The 15,754-nt window shown below is 34.3% G+C and overlaps 1 protein-coding gene across 2 annotated transcripts; it reads right to left on the bottom strand.

The window, feature by feature from the left end:
* Nucleotides 1-12,245: 12,245 nt before the first annotated feature.
* LOC120338378 (uncharacterized) lies at nucleotides 12,246-15,344 on the bottom strand. Of its 2 annotated transcripts, none has more exons than XM_039406363.2 (7): nucleotides 15,276-15,344; nucleotides 14,517-14,642; nucleotides 13,967-14,077; nucleotides 13,805-13,876; nucleotides 13,401-13,559; nucleotides 12,719-12,820; nucleotides 12,246-12,488 (listed from the first exon to the last, which is right to left on the bottom strand). In XM_039406363.2, the coding sequence occupies exons 1-7, from the start codon at nucleotides 15,337-15,339 to the stop codon at nucleotides 12,373-12,375; spliced, it is 750 nt and encodes a 249-aa protein (XP_039262297.2). In that variant the 5' UTR covers nucleotides 15,340-15,344; the 3' UTR covers nucleotides 12,246-12,372. The 2 variants fall into 2 exon arrangements, with proteins under 2 accessions (XP_039262297.2, XP_039262296.2); XM_039406362.2 differs by lacking the exon at nucleotides 15,276-15,344 and adding an exon at nucleotides 14,970-15,213.
* Nucleotides 15,345-15,754: the final 410 nt, after the last annotated feature.

Raw genomic sequence — 15,754 nt, 5'->3', positions numbered from 1 at the left:
ACCGCAAAAGTGACGGACCAGCACCCTTCTGGCGTATAGGGCTTAAACGTAACAAGTTGTACCAATTATCCGCTTTAACATAAGCAAAGAACCAAACAAAATCACGCATTTCCCTTCAGTAAGTAGGCTACCGGTACGCTACACTGCAACAACAGTAACGAGAATATCCTAATAGGTAATGCTCGTGTATTATGCTGGCCAGCTGAACGCCAAATCGGGAGTTTCGATTTACCGGTCGGGACAACAGGACGAGACGTAAAAAGTCGCCTGTCCCGCCTAAAACGAGACGTATGGTAGGCCTAATCAAATGTAGGCCAATATGATTTATAGTATTAAATATTTTCCTCCCACTGGTCTCTCAACCTTCATAGAAGATAAAACTAGTCTAGTAATTTAGGGATAAATATGCTTTTTACCGGGTATACATTTTGCCTGTTTGAGATAGGAGTAAGAGAATCGTTGAGCGTCTGCTAAAGCCGAAAGAGGTAAAAATATATTCTGAAGTCACACATGTTCCCCGCGGCATCCAATCTTAGCAAAGATAAGATGATGATGTCTACGTTGTACCAAATATGCCAAATTTACTGTAGTGTGAGAATTTATTGAGAAATATTCGGTTTAAAACGTGCTTTTAGCCGTTTCGTTTGGTCTTTTTATTTGTTGTGTTAAAAAAATTGAACATGGTAACGAACTATGGCGACTGCGTGTTACCATTGTTTCGCTATAGCCTACGAGACGTATCTGGTCTGCATAACTGAAAAGCAAATCGTCAGAATAATCCCATGTCAGAAAATCCTATAACTCTGCTACCTAGATTGCATTGGTTTTCTAACTAGGTTAAGACTTTGTGCCTGAAGCTGAATATTATAAGAAGCATGGCATAAAGGACTTACTAGTAGCATATTAATAGTAGAATAAATTCACAACGCCAATGTTTGTTGAAGTTTTAAAGCAGTGGTATAATTGATTTAAGTGACCTTGTATGGGTTCACTCGACAGCAATCAATGAAGGAACTCCCTCTGTTCGTACGACTCCATTTAGTGCAAAACACCGATATCCAAGGCTATGCCAACTCCTATTTCCCCCAAATACTGCAGAATCATTTGTTTTTCACACAAGAAGCTAAAACAGCATCAAAGAAAAAGATGTCCCTCGGTAAGAATTAACGAACCATGATTAAATTCAGATTTTCGCTATTCCATTTTTTCTATGGCGTATCTCGGCACAGGCACGTTTTCATATTTAACATTCCATACTTTACACGCAAATAAGTAGGATACAACAGAAATATTTTAAAACATAAAATCATATTTTGATAGGGCATGCACCATCTTATGTATGTGTGAAAAAAGATTTCAATCTATGTATTAGGAATACCTATTATTATCTTTTAGTGATCAAATAGGCAACTGATTAAATTTATATATATATATATATATGGTATGCGTTGATATAGTTTTTAACCCCTAAGTTTCATTTTTGCCGAGTTCTTTGGCTAGGTTGTAAGATCATAGAAGCATCGATGATAATGCTCAAATGTGCCATTGCATTTATTGTGTATTATTATCCGAATGTACTTAATATTGTAATGAAATGAAACTAAAAAATTTACGTGTTACGTTATTCATTAGGATTCAATTAGGAATAGATCATCGCAAAGTCCTATTTTCTGACTCTTAATGCTCATGAGACACCCCAAGCTGCTACTTGGACTCTACTCTGCTGGACTGGGCTATTACTTTTTAGAAGCCTCTTATGCCCGTGATTTGGAATAGATTTTTCAGATATTCATAACATTAGTGTACTGTAGAGCGTTAAACAGGTTGTGTGATTTGATTATTCAAAATCTCATATCTGTAATGAATACATAATACGACAAACTACATAGAGGTAAGCCGAGGTACGACATTTTGTAAGCATATATATATATTCATGTTGCTGATGAAGGAATCGCTTGAATATTCAACAAGGGGTTATACTAGTAAAAATATTTTACAGTGGCAAATTTCTTTTTCATTTTGAGGCAAGTATGAACTCAATCAAACCTTCGTAAAATTTTTTATTGACGAAGTTATCAGTTTTGAAGAACGGATCCTAATTTTCAAAATTGACTAATTCCATTCATTGAACACGAAGTGGACCTTTTACGTTTTATATTGATATGTTGTTAGAATTTTTCTTTATGTTCTTGTTGTTATGAAAACATCGTTTTACTTATCAACTACCGGATCAATTGCTTTGAAATTGTCGGTGTTTGGAAACTGTATTTTTCGCGAGAATTTATTCCTAAATTTTCTATGAATCCTATGAGATCTGATATTTCATCCAAAATTTCACAGTATTATTTTTATTCATGGGAACACGGTTTTTATACGCAATTTAATTGTGACGGTTGTCTTTCCTTTTGATTTTGTGAAATCTTGCTATGTGAAAGAATATGAAGTTTTTCGATACAGGTGACGCACTGTGTATACTGAATACGGTAATTTACTGTAAAAGTTAAAGCACTGTAAATTATTGTATACTGCAGTTGTGAGTCAAATCATTTAGCATGTTAATTCACGTTGGCAGAAAACGCATGAATCACCATTGTCACAGGACCTAGTAAGACTAGGGCAGTCCGGGTACCGATACTAATGAGTTAAGATCGATTTTAATCAGTGGAAATGTTGATAGATATTTGTCTGTCTGTATGTATGTCTGTTAGATGCATGCGATATCTCACGAAAGCGAAATTGAATCTGCCCCAGATTTTGCATGTCCATTCATCATATCTCGGACCAGAAGCCTATTGATTTTGGGTCGTATAATTACGTCGTATAATTAGCGAGTTATTACTTAATTAGTGATGGGACCCAAGGTGTCACTATAGAATAAGAGCGCTGTTTTGGGGGATCCCCTCACTTCCGATCGCTAAGTCTTCGGTCTCTGACCGATATTCTCGTTTCATATACTGTTAGGTACGTTTTGCCATATTTTGATATGTTTGGACACGGCCTGGATATAAGAGCACCTTTGTTCCAATGCAATGCATCTAATGATTACACTCAAACGAAATCGAATTTCATTATTTTCAACTTAATATGCCACTTAAAAATGCGGTTGGCCATTTTCGATATTATATTTAAAACATTGATCCTGTTTCAGAATTTAATAATATTGTATTTTTGTTTCATGCTGGCTATTGCACCGTAATTGCCATCGATACAGAGCATTTCAAGCCATCATTAAAATAATTAGCAATCGTCAGATACACTGATTTGTTTTCAATACATGTATGTATAAATGATAAAAAATCATTTAATTATTGTCTCGTGTCTGCCAAGAAAGTATTTATTGGGAAATTATTTTAAGTCTCCATCAGTAGAGTAATATTTATTTGAGGAAGGTAACCTCGAGAGAATGAAAAACGTCACAGAAAGCAGCATAGGATACACATATGAAACAAATGATGCATACGATGCAAATGGAATCCAGATACGTCTCGTGGTATTCGGTATATGCCAGGTGCTGAATATTTCATCTTTTCTCGTGGCTACATGGATATTGGTCTCGATGATTCTGTTTGGTACAAAATATAAGCGATTGAGAGTAAAAACGACCAATGGGAAAAACAACCTATTATTTATAATGGTGTTTTCGACAACTATCCTGTATATTCCAAGAATATCTATGATTCAGTTAATGTTATATAACGATATTAACGTAACAGAAGACATCATGTGTGGTGTCGGATTGTTCGGATACAAATTTGTATATGTCATCAGCCTTTTTTTCGTGTATCTTACTTTGTGGTTTCGGCAACAAATTCTCTATTCCAGACCAAATGTAAGAAGTGCACTTCGAATGCCAGAATGGTTTTTCCGCTTCGTGAGTCCCATTTGTTTGGTAGCTATAGTCATTACTAATGCATATGCAATGTTTATGCACTTATACGTGGTCAAGACCGAAGGTGGGCCTATTGGATGCATTTTAATTGTGTACCCATTTACAAGAATCATGCATTTATGTCAAGTCGCACTGGTAGTCCTTGGTCAGATAACACTATTGTTGCTTTTTGTGAGTCCACTTTGTAAGAAAGTTAAAAATACTAAAAGTAAATTAAATCAGAACCACAATAAATCCATAATTCTGAATAATCCCAGCTTGAAATCAATCCCCAAAAAGTCAGCACTTGATTCCAAAATCTCTTCGATTGTTCCAATTCTGAAGAAATCAAGCTTCTTGTCTGCTTTATGCATAGTGAGCGATGTTATAGCATTTTTCGTAATTACTTTATATATGAATTTATTTCCCGAATTGAAAGCACAAAGCATAGCGTTGACTGCATTTGAAATGAACGCTCTCGTGAACAATGTTGCAATATTTCTGGAACTGAAAGACTGGAAATCAATCCTGTTCGTCATAGTCAATTGTATACGTTCGCAGAATCAATTGCCACAACAACACTCAACCTCTGTCAAAGAAGTTTCCACTGTTGCCACGACAGGATTCTAAATACGACATGTGATGTTTCGACCTGCGAGATAGAAATGTAATATGTGACATATAATGAATATATAATATATTCAGCAATAACAATAATAATTGATCAATTTTGAATGTTGCTATTGACTGATAATGTTTGCATATAAAGTAGGGATAATAACATTTTTACTATTTTTTTGTACACGAAATGTACATATTGAATCCTGGTTGCTAAATTATTGTTGTCAGTTTTGTTTTTATGAAGAAATCTCATTTTATCCACAAGAAATGGACCAAATGATTTTATAAAATTTCCGTATCTGGAGATCACTATACTGTTTTATTTGAATCCTAGAAAATTTAATCCTAGTGTTCATATAATAAAGCGTTTTTTTCCTGATATTTATTTCAATTTGATTATCTATTGATTATAATTTATTGTTTTGTTATTTATAAGATCTTGAACCTGAACTATTGGCAGACAGCATGCAAAATAAAAGATAATAAAGACGATAAATAAAGGTCGTGTCACTCGGATAGTTGGTGGCGTAACGCGCTAGCCACATTTTGGTTTTGGGGGTTGCGAAATATTCTATTGGGATCTCTGGGGCTGCGCACATCGGAATGCAAGAGTTAAGTCAACTACGCAAACTATATATGTCCCACCTAGATAAATTTATTCGTCTTCAACGATTGACAACCCAAAGGACTAATATTTTGTTCGCAACGCGCTATCGACAATCCGGTGAAATCCGTTGATGAATAAGCAAACCCTTTTAAAATCAAATCCGATTTTCATCAACTCATTCCCATTTGTTAATTTTACTCAACAATCCGTAGATTTCCGTGAAAATTTGATATACATTACCCAATATAATCGCTTTATGCCTACCCCTATGATCGTATTAATATTGTCAGGTAAGAAGTGATGCGAAGATGCAATATATATTGAATGTAAGAAAATTAAAACTCAAGTTGGGAAATCAAAGTGTCAATATAGATATAGCACACGAAATAAGTCATTGAAAAATAGTGTGGAATTGTTATTGGTCGGCGTGGGTCAACTGAAAAACGACCCAAGATCCACATCTTCACAAACTTTGAACGCAGAGATGAGAGTTGATTGTAGTTGAGTGCCATGCCAAGTAAAAATGAAATCTAATGGTCTATTCCTGGGGGCAACCTGCTTTCGACTAAAATCTTTAAAATAGCTCGTGATCGACTGATCCGTGTTGAGGTCACACACAAAACGAATGAGTACGGAGTATGCAGATAACTGCAAACACGCATACAAAAAATATCACCGCTGCTAATAAGCTCGGTTCTATAGGTGCATTTTTCATAAAATCGCCGCAGAAATTTGTATTTTCCATATTTCATTCAATTTGATTGTTTATTATACCCGGCGTTTAATTCAAGTCACATAATTCAGATCTACATCTAATGTCTGTCGAATTTTTAGTCGTAAGTGTTGAAAAATACTCAAAAAACCTTGCCAATTATTCATATTCTCGAACCATGAATGCTCAAACTTTAGTATATATATTGCAATTTCCTCTATATCCGATTTTTCTCTCGCTTGGAATTAGAAATAATTTGGCATGCTGATGCCACTGCTACCATTGCAAATACAATATACCACACTACTCTTGGAGTGAGACAATAACTTTCGCATACTGTAGATGGAAGTTATTGTAGGTAGGATCAGACACACGCTAAGTTCATTTCTGAGCCTTGGTAGCGGCGAAACTTCCATTAGTTATGTAATAATGTGCTCTATCGGGCTTGTCTCAAAGTACTGTCTCAAATACTCAAATACTGCAACTGTTACATCAGCAAAATGCTATCGAAATCCTGGAGCTAAATGAACGATGTCATGAAAACGTATTTCCACTTTGCGAAATATTTCTAATTGATAGCCGCGGAAAGTAGAATTGTAAAATTGAACGTTATTATGTAGCATCTGATCGCACAAAGCATTTAAGATTAAAATAGTAATTCAACAAAATATATTTGATACAACAACATAAAGTACGGTAAATAAATAAAAAATCAAATAATTGTTAAATTAACACTAAATTTGAACAAGATCTGCCTTTGCGGCTCAAAGAATATTTTAGGTATAGACGAATATTTTAAACATATTTCTAATCAATAGAAAAAATCAGAAAATACTCGAACAATATTCTAAAAAAATATTTTCTATACAGCGTACCAACGTAAATTTCACAAATTGTGAAAAATCGTCAAATTAGCCCAGAATTTGAACAAGATCCGCTTTTCGGGCACAAAAAATATTTTGGAAATGAATAGCTAGTTTCAACATCTTTCCAATCAAATAAAAGAATAAAAAAAAAAAATTCCATCAGTTTTCTTGCAAAATACTTTTAATACAACGCCATAAAGTGCATTTAAAAAAAGAATCCGAAAAATCGTTAAATTGACCCAATATTTGAACAAGATCCACGTTTGGCGCTTGAATTATTTTGTGGTTATGGATAGCTTGTTTCAACATCTTTCCAATCAAATAAAGAAATTGGAAATAAATTTGATCGCACTTATGTAAATTTTACAGAAATGCGGAAAACCGTTAAATTGACCCAAAATTTGTACAAGATCCGTCATTGGAGATCAAAAAATATTTTGGGCATGAATGGATACATCCAACATCTTTTCAATCAAATAAAGACATTGGGGAAAAAAAATTTTCTAGCAAAATACTCTAATACAATTCATAATGTAATTTTCACAAAAATATAATTAAACGGTAAAATTAACCAAAATTTAACCACTTTCTGCTTCTGGGACTAGGAAAGACTTTGGTTATGAAAGAATAGTTTGAACAGCTGTTCACATCAACAATGAAGTTTGAAAAGATACTAGAACGGTGTGGTAACAAAATACTTGAATTAATGATTAATATAACATTTCCTCAGTAGAATAGCTATGTTATAAATCCGCCTATCCCCGATACTCGCCTTAATATAGTATCAGCAGACAGTATTTTACAAGAGAAATACTATGCAAATGTTATGAGCCTTTATGTTTTTCTGTGAGAAACACTAATGTTTGTTCTTTTTATCAGCTTGGTTATCTGCAACTCCACGGGTTGAAAAAGAATCTCTTCATTATGTTTGATTGCGTTGAAATCATATTTTATATACTAAATAATAACTTTACTTCTGCGTGGTTAAATTCTATCTAAAATTTATTATAACTCACAGATGATTTACAATTCGATTTACTTTTGGTGAAACAAAACAAGAATTCTCCAGCATTGCACTATTATGGTGATTTTTTTTTCGCAGAATGGCTGCGCTCAAAAATTGTTACGTTGTTCCCTTATAAGCAACATGAACGAAAAAAAGTACAAATAATTGATTAGTAAAGATGAAACAGTATCCGAAGAAATAACCTATGTGCTTTCGTATCAGTAAAAACGTTGACGCGTTCGGGTTCCCGTACATTTGAACCCACGACATTTGCACCTGGATACTATTGCACCTATGAATTTTTTTTGTTCCACAAATATTTGAACCCATACTAACCCTAACCCATGGGTTTTAGCCCCCGCATATAGATTGAACCCGCAGATATACACATGCGTTCAAATGTACGTGGGTTCAAATGTACGGTCACCCCGCGTTCCACTTACGGCAATTTACATTCGAATCCTAATTGAAAAAAAAATTGGTTGTGACTCTAGACTCGGAAAACAATCCTGACTCCGACTACAGCTCCGGACTCAAATCAAATTTTGATAACAAAATCTTTAGCGCATACAAGCCTCCATTAATTGACTGTTTAAAACTCTTAGTATGCTTGATGCTGTTTTGACTTTCATTATCACCATTGAATGTCTGGAATTCTGACTTCAACTATCGAATTCAAAATCTTGCAGTTTAATTAGGCTTCCAGGTCCAGTGAGAACATGCCGAATTTCTATTATACAGACCGGAAGTATTGAAACGCGCAAATCAAATGTTTGCTACAAAGTGGCACATATATTTAACGAAATGAATATTGGCAAAAAAATCTTTAGTTCTCAGAGATATGTAAATTAAATCAAAAAGTTTATTTGTTCCCACTACTTAGCTAGTTTTTGTCCAATTTCTTTATTTGATTGGGAAAGATGTTTAAACCAACTATCCATACCCAAAAATTTTTTTCAGCCCCCAAAGGCGGATCTTGTTCGAATTTTGGATCAATTTAACGATTTTTTTGGATTTCTGTGAAATTCACGCTATTGCGTTGTATTAAAAGTATTTCGTTAGAAAACTAATCTAGGTATTTTCCAATTTCTTTATTTGATTGGAAAGATGTTGAAACCATCCATACCCGAAATATTTTTCAAGCACCAACGGCGGATCTTGTTCAAATTTTGGGTCAATGTAACAATTTTTCGTATTATACATGATTAAATATAATACGCCCAGAATTTATTGTTATAAACTACTTGGTGTGGTACAACTCTCCGTTGATGAACTGCAGTCTGCAATAAGAAATATTTTGGAATCTCACCCTACCTCATCGCAACGGATAACGGTCTGGTAACTGTATGCATATATATATACATATTTGAATCTTCAATGCCGGTATGGTGGCAGTAGTAAGATAATAATTGAATGATGAAAATATCTTTGTTTGTATATAATAATGAGCTGACTTTGCTATCGCAAAAGTGTTTGATCGACAATATTTAAACGTAGTTGATAATCAGGTTAAACGTTATACAGTATTGTCATTCTGACAGTGACAGATACCGTCCTTTTTGAATGAATCGTTTTTCGAATGTAATCAGACCTAATGATTTACATCAGTTTTGCAACTCGAAGATTCAATATCGCAGTAAAGTGATAAATACCAATGCGATTGAACGGTGCGAGAGCTTATTTTTCAAACAACTTTCATCTTCATGACAGCGGTCTGATTGTGGGTATCGAAATCTGGAAGTCGATCGCATACTGCTTATACATCTCAACCGTAAATATATACTACTACCAAATATCAACCAAACCTCGCTCAAATAAGCGAAACACGTATAAAAAAAATCGGACAAGTTTGAACACGCAAAAGCTTGGAATTATTTTAGATTTTTATTAGAGAACGGTCCAATTGCGAAATGTAACTAAACTACCGAATCAGCTGAAAATCCGGTCGGAACATATTGTATCGAATTGGTAACGCATTCGGGTTGACATATAACCAATATAAAAGCTTAACCCGGTCTGGTATAGTTTAGTACCACATGTACTTCTAGTTGACCTGGCTCAACAATTTTTGCATATGTCAATCCTAACCCCCACCTGACTACGTCACCGAAAAATTACGTCATTTCAACGTCACAGTGGCGTAATAAGGCCCACCGAAGTATATGGGTGGTCGTCCAAAACGCGCATACGATCACCAGAAATCGAGCAAGCAATTTCACTCGTTTTCTCGTCACAACGATCACAATAGGAGAGAGATCGCCGGCTTTAGCAAGTTTGTTATTGGCGGCGCAGATGTCACTTTCGGCGATCGAAATTATACTTTGGCAATCCCTATGACGTGATGGTGACGTTGTAGTGACGTAATTTTTAGATGGCATTGTTAGGTGGGGGTTAGGAATAGCATATGCAAAATTAGTTATGCTACGCCCACCGGAAGTACTTGTGGTACTAAACTATACTAGAACTAGACCCGCTTAACCAAGACTCTCATACTCTAAGTAGCACAAAACTGTAACCAAGTGAAACTGTTGTTCGGTGACCGATCATGTATATCGAAGCTTACCATATTCGTTTAATCGTAAATATATACTACTACGGTTTAATGCTGCTGAGTTTCATAAAAAATTTGTTATTGACGGATACGAATTCTGAATTTGAATTTTTCGACGGCGTACTCAGGCTACTACTTCCCCGCCAACAGGTTCAGCGGTGACCGTACATTTGAACCCACGTACATTTGAACCCATGCGTATATCCGCGGGTTCAATCTATATGCGGGTGCTAAAACCCATGGGTTAGGGTTAGTATGGATTTAACTATCCGTGAAACAAAAAAAATTTCATAGATGCAATAGCATACAGGTGCAATTGTCATGGGTTCAAATATACGTGGGTTCAAATGTAATGGAACCGGTTCAGCGGCTAGCAGGTTACTCACTTCACTACTCCGTGCGGATTAGGATTAATTTTTTTTTTTTTTTGATTTTTTATGTTTAGTTAGGAAGCATCTTTATTCAACCGGGATTTTCTTAAAAACAATACAAATAGTTAATGTTACCGGTAACCTGTTGATTTTGCACTGTAATACCTAATGCATTGTAGGCTATTCTGCTGTCATACCTGTACTCCCTGCGCGATGTGCCTTGAATCCTGACAATAACGTTACTTCTACTTACCGAGCTACGTTAGTAGCTACCGGTACTGAACACTCGTGGGTGTTTACTTCTGTAGACTACTTTTGTACTGAGTATTCCGATTTATAAATATGGCCCCAAATGACTTTAGTTGCAAACGATAGGTCTGTAGGTTGCAACGTGAGTGATGTGAAATTTGACATTTTATCAAATTATTCACAGCATTGCTAGATAGTCTTTTCAGACATAAGGCTATTTTATTTTTATTTTCCTTTTTATTGCTTAGTATGGGAATGTGATCCTGGAAAGTAGCTAAATAATGAGTAAATTAGTTATCCTTATTCCAAAATGGAATCTTCGACGAAAATGCAGTACAAAATTTTATAAACTTTCTGAATCACTGTCTAATCTATATCTGACCATGATATTCAATATATTCCGCCTAATAGTTTGTTTTAATTTTAAATTACATTTTCCAGTAAATAAACTTTTCAGGACATTTATCCCCATCACCCATCGATTATCGACACTCTTTCGATTTAAAATGTTTCAATCAAAGGTTAGATTTGAAATAAAATACATTAGAGACAAGACATCTTTAGTGAGGGCACAGCGGTAGATTCAAGTTTTTTTACTAAATTAGTTTCATGTATCTCTAATATGCTGATTCTTCTCAGTTCGCAACCGAGAAAGTTTCTGCATATTCTGCTATTTTGAGACTCGGGAAACCTGCATATGATGCTGGGTGTTACAATATACTTTGACATATTCCATGTTTTCAATATTAAAAATTATTCTGAGAGCACCACTACGATGGAGTTTCTAAAACGTGCCAAGGAACTGTCATCAGATTCCTAGGCACGTTTCGATGACAATGGTGATTGAATGTTTCATAACTTAGTGAGGTGCTTCTAAGTTCATGTGTGTAAAAAGCCGAACGACCAGTTATTGTTGGGTGTATATATATACTAAACAAAATTCATCGTTTCTTCATTCAAAAACTGGAACAAAGTGAAAGTATGTTGCATCTTCAATTTGGATGTAAATCTAAGTTCTGGTAGGTTGCCGGCAAAATCTACGACCAAAACCAGACTGATGTATGTGTTATTAGCAGTACAGTAGCGTATCTGGGGTATGGCAGCCTTGGCGCCGTTTGGACAGGGGGCGAAAAGCCTTAATTATAAAATGTTGAAAATTGTCAAATTTGGAATAATTGAAACTCGTTTTTTTTACTCAAATAATAACGTAAAAGTATCTAATTTTAACAACAGTCGGTAAAAAATGTCAGTCAACGGCCACCGGGGGGCAATTTTATGTAGATACACCTGATAGATACCTACTGGTTGTTAGATGTTTGTTGGAATTATTTCTAAAGCTCGGGTTAAATACTGTGTCAGCTAATTACACTCCTGTTATCACTTAAATTTCCACAATAGATAATTGATATATTAATGAGATTTATATTACAGCATCTTTTGGTAGTATCTCAATTCACTTCATAATATTTAACTGAAAAAGTGTTTTGAATCACATCTACCACTAGTAATGTCTAACTATTACTAAAACATATCGTACAGAATACTTAATATATAAGTTATTGATATGCAAATTATGATCAAGTTTCCGGAATAATCGCTGCATCCGCTCTTCAATACCGGCAAAACGTTGCAATGATCTAAAATATATTTTATAACTTATTTTGTAAAGAACTAACAGTTTTGTTCAGGCATTCAAAGTTTGGTGGATTTAGATCGTTTTAACGAAATATCGATAACATTTGCATATTTTCAACTAGTAGCTGAGAATATATCGAGGAAAACTACTTGAGTTTCCAGAAATATGAAACATGTCAGGATGCATTCAAAATGCAACAACTCAAATTAAGAATTAGGTATAATGTCGCACCTCTACGACAATGTATGATCTGTCTTGTGGAATTGTCAAAATACTCATGTGTGCAGTTTGTAGTGTATTTTCCAGGAACGCAACCCCGAAAGTATTTTGCACCTTAACAAAAATAGATTGTTTTGTTGTAATCTAAGCTTATACAGTAAGAAGCTTTAAAATAACAATAGCAATGCTCAAATATATGGACGCGAAGGTCGCGTATCGGTAACCGGTACTGTCAAGAGCTCCAAGTTTGCTGAAAAGATTGGTGAATAAACATCACGGGAGCGGCCAAGCATGACGGTAAATATAGTTATCCTTTTTAAGTAAAATAAAACAGCAAAAGTTTTGGTGACTTCTTCCTACTTAGTACAAAAAATTTGAATCGACTAGTCAATCAGTTGAGAAGAATTTGTCAAGTATTATTAGTATGCTGGTTACGCATTTTCAAAAGCAATTCTACGACGATTGGAAAAACTATTATCCCAATATGATGTCTATATAAACACTATATGTCGAGTGATATTTTTAGATGGAAGACATATTAAAAGCAGAAAGAAGTTGGACCTGCGTTTACAATATTCTCCATATATACTTGGTCTAATATTATCGTCAAGCATAGATTTACCAATGTCAAATAACTAAAAGATGTATATTTCAAAATTTTATAAATATCACTGAAAACACTTTAAATTCTTACGTATTCCTTCCAATGTCACGTCGTATATACATGAATGAGTTGATAAATCGCACGGAAGTATCTTGTTTTTGTCGACCCATCCACACTCTGCAGTTTTTGTCATATTTTGATAATCACCTTTTGGTATACTATGACTACAAGTGAAGCAATTAATGACACCTTTAAAAAAAGAAGCTGATAAAGTGCTACGGATCACAAATAACATCAGCAGGAATGCGTAATTCTTTTTGGTTCGATAACGGTGTTCTATACATACTTGCATAGCATTCAGTGTTAGGCTAATTTTGACATGAAAAAGATTAGAAAACAGATTTTAGGGCTTAGTTTTCAATACGCTGCGTATCAAAAACTCACCACCTAGAATTAGACAAAAAAAAAAGATTTTGTGTAGAAGCATTACCTACCTATAGCCGGCAAATAAGTGCTGACGTTTAATATTTTTTCTTCTGAGGTAGGATAACCTCTATTGCATTTGTCTGCAAATATAAAAACAAACTCAATTTTATCAATTTGTGTAACATACGTGTTGTATCTGATCATGAGAATATTGTATAAATACCCTGTACCTTTATCTTTACACATTTTATTGATTATTTTCCCTCCGCTGTCAGAAGTACACGTAAAATTCTTGCTCTCATCACATCTTGAACATGAACGTAGCAAGTTTGTGTTTCCTTCTATAATATTCGGAAAAAATAGTTTTCTAGTGATAGCGATAAATTTTTTCAAACGTTCAAATTTTTAGTGAGTAATTTTGAATGAGAAAAATAAGGTAATTGATCATTTAGCAAAAGAAAACAATGTGATGTTGATAATTTCCTTTGGACAAAACTTTTATTATGTTATAGGAATATGCTAAATAACTGGTACAACGGAATATCAGATACCAAAAGTTAAACGGTATATTGTACAGGCGATTAGAAGCACCGAGTAAAGTGTAATATTTATAGTTTGATTCGAACTTGAATATTTTTCAACTTTCTACTAAACTAATTGATATAATAGCAAATAGTGTATCACAAATTATGCGAATAGTGTGAACATAATCAATTTTAAGACAAACTGTTGTTGTTGTGGCAATTCGAATAATCAGTGAAAATTTTTTTTCATCAAAACCTTTTATATCAGCATTCCACCTGCAACAGTTATTAGGTGCTCTGCAAAAAATATTGAACAGTTTTCCTTTCTTACAAGCAGGAAATGATAGATTGTCGTTGCAATATGCACATCTTGTTGAACATACTGAAAAAAAAGTCAAAGAATATATGTTTTGAGCTTGTGCCGAAGAAGAACACTCCGCGCCGAATGGCACGTAAATACTTCATATTTCCTCCATATCGTTAACGGTAGGAAATCACGTTGCAGAGCGATACAATTTTGTGCCTCAAATAAGTACCAGTGTACAACAGCCTCTTTAAAACGGCATTTTCCCAAGAATACATAGGGACCCAGCAAATTTTTAACAGAATAGGCTGAGAGCGTGTTTAGCTAGTTGCTTAGAAAATTCTTTGTAAAGATTATAATATTTTCTTTGTTGTGTACTACAACTTTACAGAACAGAGGTTAAACCTTTTGGGGATATTCCTGTAGTTACAAGCTGGTACATCATTCTTGCATTACATGAATACGGATCCACCGTCGTCAAAGCATAAAAAAAAGGATGAGTAAATAAACCCAATGCATAAACAAGAATACAATATTTATGATATGTGACTAAAATAGTATAATTCACAAGTAGAATATACAAAATACTATCTACTACTACATGCATTTTTATGAGTATGATATTATTAAAAAAACAAACTCATGAGTCATGTGCTATGCACAAATTCTACGTAACCATATTTTCAATTTTAATTGTAATAAAAATGTTACCTGGATAAAATATCATAACAATTATTAAAACAAATAATTCTACGACTTCAGCCTTGCTGGCCATTTCTACATCTGAAAACAATTTGAATTGGTTAGATATTTCATCATTCATATCTGACGTTTACGGATATCAAGTGATTCATGCACGGATGTCAAAATTTGACCTTTGATTGAAAGGCTAAATATCTAAATAAATTTATATACCTATATCAGTTAAGACGAGATTATATGTATATGTTAAGACTAAGAGTCTCGATCTGTCCGTTACCCAATTGCATTTCAATGCCCCAGCTCTGTCAAATTTCAGAGTTCCTTTTTGAAGTAAATGATATGGCACCGGTTCATGTAATTTGACTGTATTGCCTGCTCATCCTGAGGGAGATCTCGATTGATAAATTTGAAGATGGTTATATGGTTCTCATCGCCATATAGATGTCGTATTGTCTGCTTTGCTGTTTGAAATTTTACCCGTTTTTGGA

Source organism: Styela clava, chromosome 10, assembly GCF_964204865.1.
Source record: "Styela clava chromosome 10, kaStyClav1.hap1.2, whole genome shotgun sequence".
Taxonomy (NCBI): domain Eukaryota; kingdom Metazoa; phylum Chordata; class Ascidiacea; order Stolidobranchia; family Styelidae; genus Styela; species Styela clava.
Note: the sequence above shows the minus strand (reverse complement) of the source record. Positions and strands in the feature narration are given on the sequence as shown.